Raw genomic sequence first — 17,441 nt, 5'->3', positions numbered from 1 at the left:
CAACCCCTGCCCTGGGCAGGGACATCTCCCACCAGACCAGGTTGCTCCAAGCCCCTTCCAACCTGGCCTTGAACCCCTCCAGGGATGGGGCAGCCACAGCTTCTCGGGGCAACCCGGGCCAGGCTCTCACCCCCCTCACACCAAACAAGTTCTTCCCCACATCTCAGCTCCATCTCCCCTCTTGCAGGGTCAAACCCTTCCCCCTCCTCCTAGGGCTCCCCTCCCTGATCCAGAGTCCCTCCCCATCTCTCCTGGAGCCCCTTGAGGGCCTGGAAGGAGCTCCAAGGTCTCCCCGGAGCCTTCTCTTCTCCAGATATGTAAGACAAGATGAGAACAGATCTAGAGGGGCAAAGGGGCAACACTGTTACCTGTCCTGGAGCTGCAGGAAAGGAAGGGACCTGGGCAGGATCCTTCTCAGCCTCCTTCACAGAATCTCTGGAGACCTGAGTGCTCTTCTAATGCAAACTTGTGGAACTGTACTCTTGATATCCATGTCTTGGAACTCAATGTTTTCATGATGTGCTAAGTATGCCAGGAAGAATACCCTGGCATAGGTGTAGAGAAGCGGGGGTCAGTCTCGTCTTCCAAGTCACAGGAGATAGGACAAGGGGAAATGGCCTCAAGTTGCACCAGGGGAAGTTTAGATTGGTTTTTAGGAAAAATTTCTTCACAGAAAGGGTTATCCAGCATTGGAATAGGCTGCCCAGGGAAGTGGTTGAGGCACCATCCCCGGAGGTGTTCAAAAGACGGGTTGACATGGTCCTCAGGAATATGGTTTAGTGATTTTTTTATTGCTTATTTCTCATTTATTTTTTGTCAGAGTTAGGTAGATGGTTGGACTAGCTGATCTTTAAGGTCCCTTCCAACCTAGATGATTCTATGATTCTATGATTTTGTCTCTCATGTTTCTGATAGCTGGTGTTCCCCTACACCTTAGCAGTCCAAGGCCACCGCCAATATAGGGGCTGGCAGCCCTGGCAAGAAGAAACAGGGACCAGAGATGCTGCTGAGCACCATGTACCTTTAGGGGAGAGGGAGCAGAGTGCCTTTTCCTACTGACACTCCCGTTTGTGTGACTCCTGGGACACAGGGTCCAGCTCTCAGAGAGGGGTTTGCCTGGGGTGCAGCCACTGATACTGCAGAAATACCTTTTTAACTTTTTTCTTCCCTACCCCACTTTCCCCTGCATTTGGCATTTTTCTTTGTGCTCGGAGGCAAGCTCAGGATTGACTGAGTCCAAGTGAAATGAAATTTGGTTCACGAGCTAGTTTCTGAAATGAGAATAAGTCAGCTTTGAAGTGCAAAGTGGAATAACTCCAGAAAAAAGAAGAGTTGTTTATTGTAGGCATGGGTTTGGGTTGCTTTGCATCAAGGAGATTGCTTGGGGGGTAGTGGTTTCTTTTTTTTCTGGTGGCACCGACACAGCTCCCATCAAAGTGAATGAGGGCACGTCCAGGAGATGAGAGTTTAACCCACGCACCCCACCAAGGGAGCAAAGTGCTTCCCGAGTCCAACGGGACGGCCTCATCACCAAGTGAGATGCTGCCAGTAGAGCCAACCTACCACTGGGGTCACCTAAACAAGCCATCGGAGTGCATTAGTGCAATTTAAAATGATTATTTCACTTCCAATTCATCCCAGCCTGGAAATGAAGGGGACTATTAAAGGAGTGAGGTGCAATATAGAACAGCAAATAAAAGCCGATGCCCTCGTTTCCTTCCCAGGGTCTGCCTTTAACTCTGTTTTTCAGAGGAACTTTAGTTGGTGGTGTTTCAATGTAAATGGAAGGTGATGAGTTAGAATCATAGAATCGCTCAGGTTGGAAAAGACCCTTGGGATCATCAAGTCCAACCATCTACAAAGTTCTCCCCTACACCATGTCCCCCAACACACATCCAAACAACTCTTAAACACATCCAGGGATGGTGACCCAACCACCTCAGCTTTCTGCAGCTTTATTGTAGCCTGCAGAAAGGAGGAGCAGCTCCATGGAAAGGGATCTAATACGGTGGCTGAGACTTTGGTGCTTAAAACGAGCTCTCAGGCTGTTAAACAACTTGGATTTTCATTCTAAAAGTTAGTTGTGAAGTCGATGCAGTCCCCCTGTGATCAAATACTAAGTTAGCAGCGTGAACACTGCTTTTTTTTTTTAATTCAGAATGCTTGTGTGGATCTTTTTGGGTACATCTTCTAATGAATGATTTGAATGCATTATATCTTGACTTTTTCTTGGTAACATCCATTTTTTTCCCCGTGATTTTATTTTAAACAGGAAACAGGTTTTGTTGTTGGCTGTAGAAATGCAGGGATTCTTACACCGGTGTCTCAAAACCCTTGAGTAGCAATTTATTATTTTTCAGGAAGAGTCGCAACTTTAGTACTTTTGAGTAGAGACGTGAACTCCATTGGAAATGGCTGGGATGGGTGGATTTGCAGCTGGGGAGTTGCTGATGGGAGCTGGGTCATCAGCTGGGAAACAGAGCCGGAACGGAGGGTCGGGAGGTTCCGGAAAGAGGGGTCATGGGTTTGGAAGTGGGGCCAGGAGTGTGGTCATACGATGGGAAGTGTATTGTGGGCCAAAATCTAAAAAAGCCTGGGAGTTAGGTCAATGTCAAAAATAACTCAGAGACAATTGTAAAACTAGTGAGGTAGAAGTAATGGGACTGTAACTATGAACCAAGAAATAAATCTTAAGAAATTTAAAGAGACCATAATTTGTACTGGAGGTGTCCTTTATTGGGGGTTTCCATCCACATTGGTTAGAAACAGCAAATAACCAGTTGCCTGGGGAGCCGTACTGGATTTTGACACGCTCGTCCTTCTGCGTGGAAGTTGAGGAGGCGCTGATTTACCTGTTTGTGGTCATCCAAGGAGATTCTGAGGGGTGATACAGGACTTGATTCTCTTGTTTGAGGTATTCAAGTAGGGGGGAAAAACAAATCCTTTGGGAGTGAAGAAGTGAAATTGCCTGGGTTTTTCGCTACTTAGCAGTACCTTTTAAACACCTTTGCTTTGGAATTTAAGCGAGAGTTTGCATTGATGTTTATTTGGGCTCCCAGGTTGTCTCCAAGGTGTCTTTAAAGAGGCTGGACCCTCTTCTCTGCTCCAGGGAAGAGCTCCTGTGTGGCTCGCTTCAGGGAGATGCCCGTGGGCGAGGGGAGCAGGAGGAGGAGGAGGAGGAGGAGAGTGGTGTGCCGATTGGGAGACAGCCTTTTTCTAAAAATACAACCTTATTTTTCCTGTTAAATGGCTGGTGCTGAGAGGGTTTTTTAGATGAGCTATTTTTAAAGAGATAATGTATCCACTAAGGATGTCATTATGTATTGCAAGAGTTTTAATATAAACTGTTTACATATTGATCTTGTCAATTAAGCTGTTTCTTCCTTATCTTCAACAGGCAGCCAGATAAACTAGTGGTGGTTTGGACAAGAAGAAGCCGAAGAAAATCCTCTAAGGTTAGTTGATTGCTTAATAAGTCCCAACTTCAGTGACAAGGAGGGGCAGCTGTTTGAGGGAATGGTTTCTAGATTGCGGGGATCAGACAAATAAATAAGAAATGGTTTAATTATTTTTCTTTTCCTTGTAACTCAGTTTAGCCATAAAATTCAGAACAAGCTGCTGTTGATGTCAAGATTAATTTGTGGATACGTTTACCTCTGATTTCATCTTCGGTTATTTGTTTAGCAGAAGTGTATCATCATGAGTTCAATTTCAGTTATTAATTGCTAGACCTAAATAGAAAGGAGAATCTGTTTCACTACTAGAAGTGTATTAAACATAATAATAAAAAAAATGTAATAAAGAATCTGACATTATTGTAATAGGAAGATACAGTCAGAAGAAGAGGCTATTTCACAGCTAGAAAATACTACGAATCAAAAAGAATAAACACAGGCTCTTTCAGCCAGTAGCGTATATTTGAATTAAATTTTAACATTTTACTTCCACAAACACTGTGAGGAAGCCTGTGAATTTGTCTTTTATGGCTGATGACTTGGAGATTCCCTTTCCTCAGGCTACCAAGTGGCACCTGTCCAGTACTTGGGCCCTTCATAAAGCTTTTCTTGCCTGCGTTTAGGTTTCTGGGCATGTAAAAGTTTGCAAGCAGAGTAGCCCTCTCTTCTGTGGGCTTCCCCTTACTTTTTTGCCTGCAGTGAGAAACCTGGAAGCCTTATGAGAAATTACTGGCTCTTTTGTTAAATGGGGCTCAGTTTGTCTAGACCCTCTGAGTTCTGCTGCTCTGACAGCGAGATGCAGTTGGAGCCTCCTTTGGGTCCGGGGCGGAGGGAAAGGCGAGACGCTCCGGGTGTGTGGCTTGGTTTTCGTAGAAAATGAAGCTTAAAAAAAACCAACCCACAACATTTTCCATTTACACCGCGATTGAAACAAAGAGCAAGCGTTTCTAAACCTCTGCAGTGTCTGAGATGACAGTGTCTTGTACGGTATTGTATTATTGACTTTTTTTTAAAATATATTAAAAAAATATAGAATAAAATATATTACTTTACTCTTATTAAAGAGTAAAATCTTTTCTCAATCTTAGCAGCCAGTTATTGTTGCCCAGGGAGCTGGGGAGCCTATTTCATGCACCCAGCAGGCAAGCAAAGGTCTTGCTGGTGGTCAAAGCTGGTGGTGTTGCAGGATTTCTTTTGTTGCCTTGTGTCCTCTGGGGTAGGGCTCTCTCCCATCTGCCCAAACGCTCGAGATGGGCAACAGAAATGAGCTGGGGAGAAGAAATGTCCTCACCTCTGGGCAGGTTTTGGGGGGGAAAGAGTGTGTACTGGTTTCCTGCCTTCCCAGGAGCATGTTCTCCTCAGGATAACTCAGTCACGCTCGCTCATTCCCTCTTCCCACAGCAGTTGCCTCTTACACTCTTTGCCAAGTGGTCTTGTCCAGAGGGGAAGTTTTGGAACTCAGCCTTTTAATAATTCTTTAAAACTTCAGTTAAAACTTCTGATGGTCTAAGGTCCTTTTTTTTTTTTTTTTTGATGTATTTATGTAACTCAAAATGATACTTCCAAGAACTGTGGGATGGTGGAGAGAGGGCACCCACGATAGAGAAGTTATCTTGAAAAAATTGTGTGTTGAAAAACTGAAATGTTTGGAAAATATGATATATGGTTTCCTTCCCTACTCAAGAGAGACTTTTGCCGTTTTTTACTGGTACTCCTCTTTTTCTGTCATGCATATTTGCTGTATTTTGTCTTTTAACTTGAGAACTAAGCTATTCTAGCCTGTTTTATCTAAAGACTGGTTACTGACTGAAAGTGCCTGCACAACCAAATGCCTACTCCAGTGTGTGCGTCCTGAATTCTGCTTTAGGGTAAGAAAACCTGTAGGTGTGACCTGGTGAGTAAACAAGGGTGCGAACTTAGTCTGGCACCTTTGTCAAGATAACTGCTCCTGTTCCATGTTCATGCTCTTCAGCAAAGCCAGTTGGACTATTGCTCTTCCACTGATAGCTCAGGTTGCCTTGAATTTACAGCATGGTGTGTGTCTAGGCAGCAAGATGTATGCTGATGTATGGAGTCTTGTGGCTTACCATGTTTCTATTTTAGTTTTGTTTAATTTCTGTAGAACAGAGAGAGAAAAGATAATATAGAACAGTAAATTCAATACTTATGCAAGCACCGTAACCCTGAAATCTTGGTGAAAAGCAAGGTATCTGGCCATGAAGAACTGGTTTGTGGAGGCTCAGAATATGTTCAGAAACAGAAGCCCTAACAAAAGTCTAGTGGGGCTTTGTGAAGTGATGGGTTTCTGCCTGTAGTCTTATGGGCGTGATGCCATAGGATCCAGTGGCAACACTTCACTGAGGCTAGAGGATGTTCTGTCACTAGCTCAACTTTTTGGGCTTCAAGATTTTTTGGCTGGGCCATAAATTTCCAGGATGTGTCCTCCCGTGAGTGCCCTCCCTTTTGGTTACCAGGCAGTAGAAGCAACTCTTGGATGAGCTGGCAGATTTGCCTGAGACTCAGAAAAGTCTTTTGGTAACTGATTAATTCATGCTCACTAAGATCCCACAAAAGTACTTTGGAAGAGGCTGAGTGGCCCTGAGGCCTGGGCAGAGGACAGAGTTAATTTTAAAGCTTAGGTAGTTGATATGATTTGAGCTGTTCGGTTCCAAGACTGTAGATCAATAAGTGTTCTTGATCTCTTAGTCATCCTGCCAGTAAAATACTTTGTTCAACATATTTGTTTCATCTAATTGCTTTCTTGGAAGAAAGTCAAATGAAAATTTCCTCTTATTTTATTTTTGATGGACAGTGGGCTCAGTGGGTACAAAGCATTAATAATTTTCTATGTTTCTCAGCTTCTTTGAGAAGGCGGAGGAGAGGGATGTGGTCTTACCTTACTGTAAAGATGTTGTAAAGACTTCTTTGGAGGTTATGATTTCTCTTCTGAACTTTCCAGTTCGTTAGGGGTAATATGATCTGTTAGTTCAGGATCACAGAATGGTTGAGGTTGGAAGAGATCTCTGGAGGTCAGCCCGTCTGACCCCTCCTCTTAAGCAGGGCCACCTAAAGGTGGTTGCCCAGGACTGTGTGCAGATGGCTTTTGACTACCTCCAAGACAGGAGACTCTACAATCTCTGAGGGCAACTTGTGCCAGTGCTCGGTCACACTCACAGTGAAAAAGTGTTTCCTTGTGTTCAGAGTGAACCTGATGTTTCACTTCGTCCCTCCTGCCTCTTGTCCTGTCACTGGGCACTGCTGAGGAGAGCCTGGCTTGGTCTTCTTTGCACCCCCACTTCAGGTATTTATATACATCTGTAAAATACACCTGAGCCTTCTCTCTTCTGGGCCAAACGGTCCCAGCTCTCTCAGCTTTTCCTCCTGTGAGAGGTGATCCAGTCCCTTAAACATTTTCATAGCCCTTTTCTGGACTATCTCCAGTAGCTCCATGTACTGGGAAAGTACAAGAGATAGGTCATCCAAAAATGTGGTGCAACTTGGAAGATGGTGTGATGGTGCTGTGGATGTGTACTGAAACTGGCCTGCTTAACTAACCCTAAGGTACTGTTGAGCTGAAAGCTGAGTTCTTTGAAGCCCTTATTTTTGTGGTTTTCTATAATTTTGGTAGGCCTTCTGGCCCACATACTTGCTTTCCAAGGCAGCTACTAGAGCGGTCCCTCAATTAGAAGACATCGTGGGAGACGTCATGTGCAGGAGCTTGAATATTTTAGTTGTTACTGTGGGAAGCATAGGATAGGAGGTGTGGAATGTTAAATTATAGTAAATTTTTAAGTGCTGGACATCAGTAACAATAGCCATTTAGAAAGAACAGCCTGCTGGATGGATACAGGACCATAAATGCATCCAGGAGTTCCTGACCTTAATGCCAATTCAAGTTATTTACTGCTCCATTCTGAGATCCCCTCTCTGGGCAGGTCTGGTTTTGATGCTTTCCAAGAGGCGTGTCAAGACAAGGTGGCTCTGTATGGCCGGGCATCTGCATCCTGTGGGCCAGGAGGTCACAGAACATGATGATTTGCAATTTTGCTATATCATGGAATCACATGGGGTGACCTCTGGAGATCATCTAGTCCAACCCCCTGCCAAAGCAGGTCCACCCAGAGCAGGTCCCACAGGAACGTGTCCAGGCGGGTTTTGAGTGTCTCCAGAGAAGGAGACTCCACCATCTCCCTGGACAGCCTATATTTAGCAGAATTACTGAGCAATTCTAGAACCAAAATGAGCTTTCAGCTTTGGAAATTGCCAATCTGCTGGTGCAAATGTTGTCTTTCTTCAAAATTAGGTGGGTGTGGCGTGCCACAGCTGATCAAACCTCATTTAGATGGTTTACAGAAGGTGGAGCTTGTAGCAATGGACTTGCTTAATCCTTGCTCATTGGTACCCTATCTCACTGGCATCTTGTCCTCAGGTTTTCAGGTCCTGGGCTTTTGCACTTTTTTTTTTTCTTTTAAGTGGGGGAGGAAAGTCTTTGTTGTAGTGTAGAACAAGGGAAAAAAAAATGTGTTGTAAATATGTTTACCTTCATTTCACTGAGATGCTCTTGCATTTCCAGGCTTTGAACTGAGAAATCTCAATTTGAAAAGAGCTGCTGCTGTGATGCCGAGGAGGTGCTTTCTGCTAGTCCTGTGAGCGCTCGCCGCCTCACGGTTGAATTATACACCTCTGAAGAATCAAATTTGCACTTGTTTCTGAGAGCCCGACAGAATTCTTCTTCAAAGATCCTTTTTGTATCAAAGCTGAAAGGAGGCGCCTTGCCTGTGATTTCAGCGCTTCTGCTGCGGGTTTATCAAAAAGTGTTTAAACAGAGAGGGGAAGGAACGATGCTGGGAACTGAGGAAGGACTTTTAATAGTAAGAGTGGAGGCAACAGAAGCAGAGGGACAGAGGGTATAAAGGAACCCTTGTTGTCCACAGCAGCAGCCTCTCCAGCCTTTTTCCAGGGATATGCCATCAATAAAGCAGCAGTTGAGTTCCTCATTTTGCCATTTCTTGGCAATCTGGTCCCCTTGGTGGCTTGTTCATTGCCCAGTGCCAGCCCTGCTTGTCAAAACCTGGTCTGGTGGGAGGTGTCCCTGCCCAGGGCAAGGGGTTGGAATGAGATGGTCTTGAACATCCCTTCCAACCCAAACCATTCTATGATTCTAGTACATACCCTTTTAGGCATTTGATACAGCCTTTAATAAGGCAACAGCAAACTGTTTTCCAACGGCATTGCTGCTTCGTTAAGCAGATGGTCGTTAGAGAGAGTATGGGGACCTAGCGGTGATAAAACTGCTTCATCGATACAGAAGTTGGAAGGTGTTTGCTAAAGGTGTAGGATGTGAACAGAAAAGCCTGTCTCAACGTTCAAGCTCCAACAGGGTGGGTTTAGACTGAACATTAGGAAAGAATTTTTCACAGAAAGAGTGGTCGGGCGTTGGAACAGGCTGCCCAGGGAGGTGGTGGAGTCACCATCCCTGGATGTGTTTAAGGGACGTTTAGATGTGGTGTTGGGGGATATGGTGTAGGGGAGAACTTTGTAGAGTGGGGTTGATGGTTGGACTCGATGATCCCAAGGGTCTCTTCCAACCTGAATGATTCTATGATTCTAACATTGTGTGGTTAAATGCTGCCCTGGGGAATTCAGTTTTCCCCATCCTTATCTCCAAAATTCCTGGCTGAGGCTCAGTAGAGCATCGAAGCAAGATGGGATATGTCTCTCCAAGTATGGAATCATAGAATGGTTAGAGTTGGAAGAGACCTTAAAGATCATCGAGTTCCAACCCCCTGCCCTGGGCAGGGACACCTCCCACCAGACCAGGTTGCTCCAGGCCCCCTCCAACCTGGCCTTGAACCCCTCCAGGGATGGGGCAGCCACAGCTTCTCGGAGCAACCTGGGCCAGGCTCTCACCATCCTCACACCAAATAATTTCTGCCTAATGTCTAATCTAAAGCTCCCCTCTTCCAATTTAAAACCAATTTTAAAAGTAGTGGGTGCCTGGGCCATGGGGACCGGCTGGCAGCAGTGTTGGGCAGCCCTTGTTGCACTTGAAGTGGGGGGAAAAAAAAGTCTGCTTTGGAAAACAAAGCAAAAGGTTGCTTCATGCTTAATTCCTATCAATTAAGGCCCTGGGTGATTTAAGCAGACCATGTGAAATTAGTGGAAACTGGCAATTCTTTCCATGCTTGTAAATTGGGGAACACAACACCCTTCTTTTTTTCCAGGGATCCCGCAAAGTTAAATTTTAGTGATGTTCTGAGGTGTGGTGTTGGATGTCCCAGAAAATGATGACAAAAAATGAATCTGCATTCAGTTCCTTTTTAATTTTTTCATGGAATCGTGGAATTGTTGGATTTGGAAGGGACCTCTAGAGATCCTCCAGTCCAACTCCCCTGCCAAAGCAGGGCTGCCCAGAGCACATCACTCAGGAGCATCCAGGTGGGGCTTGAAGATCTCCAGAGAAGGGGACTCCACACCCTCCCTGGGCAGCCTCTTCCAAGGCTCTGCCACCCTCACCCCAAAGAAGTTCTTCCTCAGATTGGAGTGGAACTTCCCATGTTCCAACTTGTGCCCGTTGCCCCTCGTCCTGTCACTGGGAACCACTGAAAAGAGTCTGGCTCCATCCTCCTTCAACCCTCCCTTTAGATCCTCGTCAGCATTAATAAGGTCTCCCCTCAGCCTTCTCTTCTCCAGGCTAAAGAGCCCCAGCTCTCTCAGCCTTTCCTCACCAGGGAGATGCTCCAATCCCTCCATCCTCTTTGTTGCCCTTCGCTGGACTCTTTCCAGTAGTTCCCTGTCTCTCTGGAACTGGGGAGCCCAGGACTGGAACTCGTTTTTTTTTTTTTGTAAGAAGCCAAATAGATAAGGCCAGAAACCACTTGGTGTGAAGGTGGAGAGGCTCTTCAACTGGGTGTCGTCTGTTGCAGGCAGTGAATAAGGCAAGGTTGGTGAAAGAAACAGCATGAGTCATGGATTTACGGAATATGTCATGAAAGTGTATGTGAGAAGTTAAGTTTGAACAGCTAGCTCGGTGCTAGAGAATCTGTTTCCCAATGAAGGTGAGATTTTGTTCGTTTTCCAAGCTTAGCAGTCTTTCTGTAGCTTTTTAGCAGTAACACATGGCTGCAGGGTGGCTGCACCCGTGTGTGTGCTGGGAAATTGAAGACATTCATGGGAGGACCTGTGGGAATCTGCTCGTTCCCTCGTCTGCTCGCAATGAACACCGCCAGCAGCAGGTTGAACAAAGGCTGCCTGGTGTTTCCAAGGGCTTTGAACTTCCTTCTTTGGCACGTGCCAGGTTTTCGGGACCGCATCCCAGGGTGGGAGCGGGATGGGAACGTCGCTCTGGTGCCCAACCTCTTTAACTGGAGGGCCAAGATCATTTCGAGGTGATGAAGGGGATGCGTCTGGAGTACACTCTCTAATTTGTCTCCTCCCTTTGTGGTGCTGAGCCATGGTACAGAAGAAGAACCAGCCTCCCACAAACTGCCAGTTGAGGTTCCCTGTGGTGTAGGGGAATCACAGCTTTTCCCAGTCCATCCCTTTTCCAGCAGGCCCCTCGGCAGCTGGATCCTGCTGGCCTCTGGCTGTGCCCAGGTGATGATAGAATCATGGAATCACTCAGGTTGGAGAAGACCCTTGGGATCATTGAGTCCAACCATCAACCCCACTCTACAAAGTTCTCCCCTACACCATATCCCCCAACACCACATCTAAATGACTCAAACACATCCAGAGATGGTGACTCCACCACCTCCCTGGGCAGCCTATTCCAATGCTTGACCACTTTTTCTGTGAAAAACTCTTCCCTAATGTTCAGGAAAGAGTTTTTCAAGAGAGATGTTCAGCTTTGGTGGCATTCATCACATAGAGCAGATTGGAGCAATGCTCCATCTTCACAAGCCGCGCTGCTGGTGCAGAGGCACCGGGTGGAGGATCTGGCTGCTTAACGACAGCTCCTCCTCTTTGAGTTATTAATGATGATTTATTTATTTTTTCTCTCCCTGTCTGAGCGTTCAGCCTGGGTACCAGCGAAGGAGAGGGACTGTCCTGACAAGCTGAGCTGCCCTGAGCGCTGGTGGAGCTGGTGGAGCTCCTGCTTGGCTCTTGTGCCCCCTGAGCAGCCTGTGGCAGAGCTGCTCCCATCATAGGCACTTGGCAAAAATGTTATCAGGCAAAGAATAAAGCCACTCCTGGGGCTGCAGGTGAGGAGTAGTGGTAGGTCTGGTTCTGACTTTTGCTTTTAAAAAACAACGCTGAGAGCTTGGCTCTAGGAACGTATTTTTTGATTCATAAATATAAGCTGCTCCATAATTTACAGCAGGCTTAAAATATTATGATCAGCTCTTAGGATCTTACAGGAAGGTAGCTTGCAATTATTCTGCACGGCAGAGGCAGGATGAGGTGAGGTGGTGGTGAAGAAAGGAGAAAGCAAATGGGCAACATAAAGCATCTGGAGGGGGGAGGCTCTTGAAATAACCTAATAGTTTGTTTTCAGAGGGTCAGGAAAGATTTTTGTGGCAACAAGGAAAAGTGTAGGCAGCAGTGTTCAGTCTCTCTCATGTTTTGTTGTTTGGTATGTCCCCCCCGCAAGAACTGGCTGAAAAATTCTGGTGTAGGTTTGGTAGGGTTTTGGGGGTTTGCTCCCTCCCCCTCCTCCCTGTGGGAGGATGACACTGGATTTATAGATGTTTATACACTTTCTTATATTACACAGAATTGATAGTAATTATTTTTTTAGATTGGAGGAGAGGACTTCAAAAGTAACGGGCTTTATAAAATTGCCTGGGTTCCAAGTTTCCAGAATTGCAGAATTGGAATTCCAGAATTCCAATTGTTCCAAGTTTCACAGAAATGTCTTGGTATTTTGGAAACTCGTGCAGTGTTGTCGTCTTCTGCAGCACCTCTGTTAGTTGCCATCGTCCGAGTTTGCTGGCCAAGCAGGAGGCAGTTTCTTATGGTCAAGGTCAGCCCCTGGTGGGTAATTATAGGGAAAAAAATAGTAAGGAATTATAAAGTGGGAGTAGCCAAGGCAGCCCTCCAGCGAGCCAGTCTGGTCTTCCATTGTTCAATCGATGCGTTGCCGTATGTTGAACTGGCTGGAGCTGCATCACAGCCTTCTGTGGCACTTCACTGTTGGGTTGGAGAGTTTCAGCAACGCCAGGAAACGTTACTTTTACGATGAAGCCCCCTCTGTGTTCCCCAGCAAACACTGCTGGAGAATGAGATCGAGTTTGTCTGTGCAAGGAGGGGAGAGGTGTGGGACACCCCGCTGTTTCACACCATCAAAAAGTGGACACCTCCCAAAGTCCAAGACTGTACCTTGCTGGTAACAGCTTAACTAAGTGGTGAGAGTTTGTCCAAACGTCAGAGCACTCCCTTTGTGCTTGAAATTACTGACTGTTGGAGGCTGCTTGGCAACAGATTTAGTGTTTTCAGGGATGTTTCCCTGATTTTGAGTACAGTTTGTAAGCCCTTGGCTATGTGCACGCGTTGTATGGACCGCTGGACATTTTAATTATCTGGCCCTGTGAGTTGCTGATTTCGACCTATTTTTAAAGATCCTTTCCTTCTCATTGGAACTGGAGGCCGAACCTGCAGAGGTCTCAGGGCTGTCCTTCCATCTGAAGGTGCTCACAACGTTGTGAGCAGCAGGCTGCAGAGCAGGCTTGTTTTAGGGAGAAAGCTGGGGAAGGATCTCAGAACTGGGCAGCCTGAAGCACTCATGTGAGTCCGTAAGCTCACCCCCACCTTCTTTCTTCAACAGCTTTCTTCCTCTTAAGTGTCACCAGGCTCTTGCCAGAGTGATGCCATGGGATGGACAATGTCATTCACAGCCCTGCTCTATTTATAGGGTATTTCAGCAACCCTTCCTGGAGCTTCTGTTTCCTGGTTGAAAAGAGCTTTCACACTGCGTTGTCTCCTCTCTTTTTTCCGCCAGCAGAAAAAAGGAAGGAGTTTCTCCTTGAAACTTTCCTTTCTCCTTCTCTTGAGAGACCACGGCTCTCGTCCCTCGGGTTTAGGAAAGGGGTCCCGGGAGGTGGGGGCTGTGGATGAGACACCCCCTACCAGTGGGCACGTCTGCTGGGCTGCTCCTCTTGCCTTGCCTTCAGAGACCAGGGGAGATGGCTAGTGAAAACTAGGAAGAGATGAGGCAAAAACGGGTCTAGAAGGCACAACCCTGTAGGAAATTGAGGTAGAAGCAAGAATTAGGGTGGAAATGGGCTGTGCAGATGCGGCACCTTGTCTCGGCTGAGCCCCGGCAGCAATCGCCCGTCTGGAAGTGTTGGCAATTCTGCGGTGCAGAGGTGGCCCCGTGCTATCATTTGGGAGTTGAAAAGGTGTTTTTTTTGATACAGGCCAGATGTGACTCCAAGAAACTGCAACACAGAGTTCCCCGACATGAGAAATACCACGTTAGAATAACACTCCCGGTGTTACTTTTAAATTACCATCTTTGGTAGCCCTTCCTCTCTGCTTCCCCACCTTTGCTTTCCCCTTTCCCTTTCTCCTTCCCAACATCCCAGCTGTGGTTTTGGTGTTAGCTTTTCTTCTGTCATGCCGTTTGTGCGGTACGGTGTTTATTTTTTCAAAGGGGAAGGAGGATTTAATAACATTCAGCTGATCACAGAAACAGCTTTGCTTTAAAAGCTCATTAGCTAGGGCTTGTCTCCTTGGGTTGTTGCTTTGGGTGACACGCCTGTCACACTGACAGAAAATCATACATATCCCCGTGTGTGTTTATGGTATCTCTGACTCTCCTGGTAGGAGGCAGTGCTGATAAAGGGCTTGAAGTAAAGCTTTGCCTGCACCAGTGAATGCTCATTTTCTGGTTGGTTTTATATATATAGCAGGCTGAGGGAGCTGGGATTGTTCAGCCTGGAGAAGAGAAGGCTCCGGGGAGACCTTATAGCGGCCTTTCAATACCTGAAGGGTGCCTATAGAAGAGCTGGAGAGGGACTCTTTGCCCGGAGGTGTAGTGATAGGACAAGGGGAAAAGGTTTTAAATTGGAAGAAAAAAGATTCAGATTAGATCTCAGGAAGAAATGTTTTACTATGAGGGTGCTGAGAGCCTGGCCCAGGTTGCCCAGGGAAGTTGTGGCTGCCCCATCCCTGGAAGTGTTCAAGGCCAGGCTGGATGGGGCCTTGAGCAACCTGGTCTGGTGGGAGGTGTCCCTGCCCATGGCAGGGGGGTTGGAACTCAATGATCTTTGAGGTCCCTTCCAACCCAAACCATTCTATGATTCTATAAGTGATCCTCAACCAGAGCAGGCTGGCAATGCCTGGGCCATGGACATTGGAAGTTGGACGTCATTGTCAGCATTGGCCAAAAGCAGCAGCAGGAATGCACAGGTTCCAGACACACTGTGAGCTCTTACTGGTTTCTGTGAAAACGGGTAACTGGCAAGAGGGTAGCGTGCTCCTGTGGAGGAGAAGGCAGGCTGGCTGGTGGGTCAGCCCCTGCCTGGTGCTGGATCCCTGCCTCTTGCCAAATATCCCAGTGGGACGAGCTGGGAACGATGCAGGGACTGTGGGAAGCTGGAGCTCGAGTGGCTGTGGTGGGGCTGACAGCTACTGTGGTGTGTTCTGCTGCTCACAAAGCAGCTTTCTCTTATAAAATACACTCACAGAATCACATGGGGTTGGAAGGGACCTCCGGAGATCATCTAGTCCAACCCCCTGCCAGAGCAGGACCACCCAGAGCAGGTCCCACAGGAACGTGTCTAGTCGGGTTTGAATGTCTCCAGAGAAGGAGACTCCACCACCTCCCTGGGCAGCCTCTTCCAGGGCTCTGCCACCCTCACAGGAAAGAAGTTCCTCCTCGGGTTTAGGTGGAACTTCTTCTCTTCAAGTTTGTGCCCATTTCCTCTTGTCCTGTCCCTGGGCACCACTGAAAAAAGACCATCCCCAAAGTCCACACTCGTGGAGTAAAGCTATAAACGGCATTGTTTGCTCAGTTATTCAGAAGTTCATCCAGGCTTGCCTTACAATAATGAGATTAGGTTGAAATTTGTAGAATTAAAAATAGTAGAAATTGAATTCTTTTGAGTTACTCTTTTTTTTTTTAATTCCTTTTTTCAGATGCCCCAAGATGTGTCACTTAAGTTTATTCTGCAAGTACAAAACACAGAAACTTACTGAAATTCCCAATCTAATTAGGTGTCTTTAGAAATTGGGGTTTTAAGCAGAACACCAAAGGTGGAAAAACTTGTGGTAAAACCACAGGAGAGCTTGCAGTCGGTGTTTAGCAAGAAAATAAAAATAAGGGGATGGAAAAGAAGGTGCTGTGCACGTGGAGGTGTGAAGCCAGATAGGGCTCTCTCTGGTGGCTCTGCAGGCTGGATTCTGCCAGCAGCTTCCCCGTTCCTCACCTTCACCCCTCTTCCCAGGTTATCTGCTCTCTCTTCATCCTTCCTCCCCTTGTCCCTGCTGCCTTGGCAGCTCTTGTCCCCTGTGGTTAATCTGCAGTCCTCTGCTGCGTGAGGATTTGAGGGATTAGGGTAAGAGCGAGTCTACTTGCTCAACCCCCCTGTGAAGGGGCTCCAGGAAAGCTGGGGATGGACTCTTGACCAGGGCGAGGAGCCATAGGATGAGGGGGAAGGGCTTTTAATGGAAAGAGGGGAGATTTAGATCCAGATATAGGGTCACATATTTATGTTTAGGTGGCACTTTCTATAGAGTAACTTTTGGGATGTCTGACACTGCTTGGAGTCATGAATGGATCATCTCTGGATTAAGAGCAGCCCTGAGGAGAAGGACTTGGGGGTGTTGGTGGACGAGAAGTTCAACATGAACTAGCAACGTGCCCTGGGCTGCATCCCCAGCAGCGTGGCCAGCAGGGCCAGGGGGGGATTCTGCCCCTCTGCTCCGCTCTGGGGAGACACCCCCCCAGTGCTGCCTCCAGCTCTGGGGCCACCACCAGCAGAAGGACATGGAGCTGTTGGAGCGGGGCCAGAGGAGGCCGCGGAGATGCTGGGAGGGCTGGAGCCCCTCTGCTGGGAGGGGGGGGTTAGAGAGAGTTGGGGGGGTTCAGCCTGGAGAAGAGAAGGCTCCGGGGAGACCTTAGAGCCCCTTCCAGTCCCTCAAGGGGCTCCAGGAAAGCTGGTTGGAAGGGACCTCTGGAGATCATCTACTCCAACCCCCTGCCAGAGTAGGTCCACCCAGAGCAGGTTGCACAGGAATGTGTCCAGGTGGGTTTGAATGTCTCCAGAGAAGGAGACTCCACCACCTCCCTGGCAGCCTCTTCCAGGGCTCTGCCACCCTCACAGCAAAGAAGTTCCTCCTCATGTTTAGGTGGAACTTCTTATGTTCTATGTTCTGGATCAGGGAGGGGAGCCCTAGGAGGAGGGGGAAGGGTTTGACACTGCAAGAGGGGAGATGGAGCTGAGCTGTGGGGAAGAACTTGTTTGGTGTGAGGGTGGTGAGAGCCTGGCCCAGGTTGTCCCGAGAAGCTGTGGCTGCCCCATCCCTGGAGGGGTTCAAGGCCAGGTTGGAGGGGGCTTGGAGCAACCTCGTCTGGTGGGAGTTGTCCCTCTGCTCACCTCTGTCTTACAGCAGCAGCAAGTGGATTCAGTTAAGCTGGGAAAAAATATTCTGAAACAGAAATGCTCACACATAGTGTTTTTTGGGACTAGGTATTAAAATGTAAATATTTACAGACCAAATTCATATGCAAAAGTGGAGAAGTTCTCAGTCTGTTTTAGTGTGAATTTATCGTTTTCTTTCCTAGGTGTACGTACCCCAGCATATTAATTCTTAAGAATGTAAATGTTTTAGAAGCATTTAATCTGTGTTGTGAATCATTGGTTTGTGTGGGTCTTTTTCTTAAAAATATCTTTGTGTTCTATTGAGGTCTAAATGTGGTTAAGCCTGCATTCTGTGTGTTTTTTAAATAAAATCATTCCCTCATCCCAGACAAAATAAATCTCAGCTTCATACCCAAGCTCTGCCCTGACTCCCTTGATTTTTGCCAGGCTCTGAGTGTCC

General features: G+C 47.1%; 1 protein-coding gene across 1 annotated transcript in view; it reads left to right on the top strand.

Annotated features, from left to right (window-relative positions):
• EHBP1 (EH domain binding protein 1) overlaps positions 1 to 17,441 on the top strand; it is a 237,690-nt gene that overhangs the window by 32,047 nt on the left and 188,202 nt on the right. The window contains exon 3 of the mRNA XM_014964420.1: positions 3,398 to 3,455. Within this exon, the coding sequence (XP_014819906.1) occupies positions 3,398 to 3,455 (58 nt within the window). The remainder of the gene's footprint in view (positions 1 to 3,397; positions 3,456 to 17,441) is intronic.

Source organism: Calidris pugnax, unplaced genomic scaffold (assembly GCF_001431845.1).
Source record: "Calidris pugnax isolate Ruff unplaced genomic scaffold, ASM143184v1 scaffold219, whole genome shotgun sequence".
NCBI lineage: Eukaryota > Metazoa > Chordata > Aves > Charadriiformes > Scolopacidae > Calidris > Calidris pugnax.
Note: the sequence above shows the minus strand (reverse complement) of the source record. Positions and strands in the feature narration are given on the sequence as shown.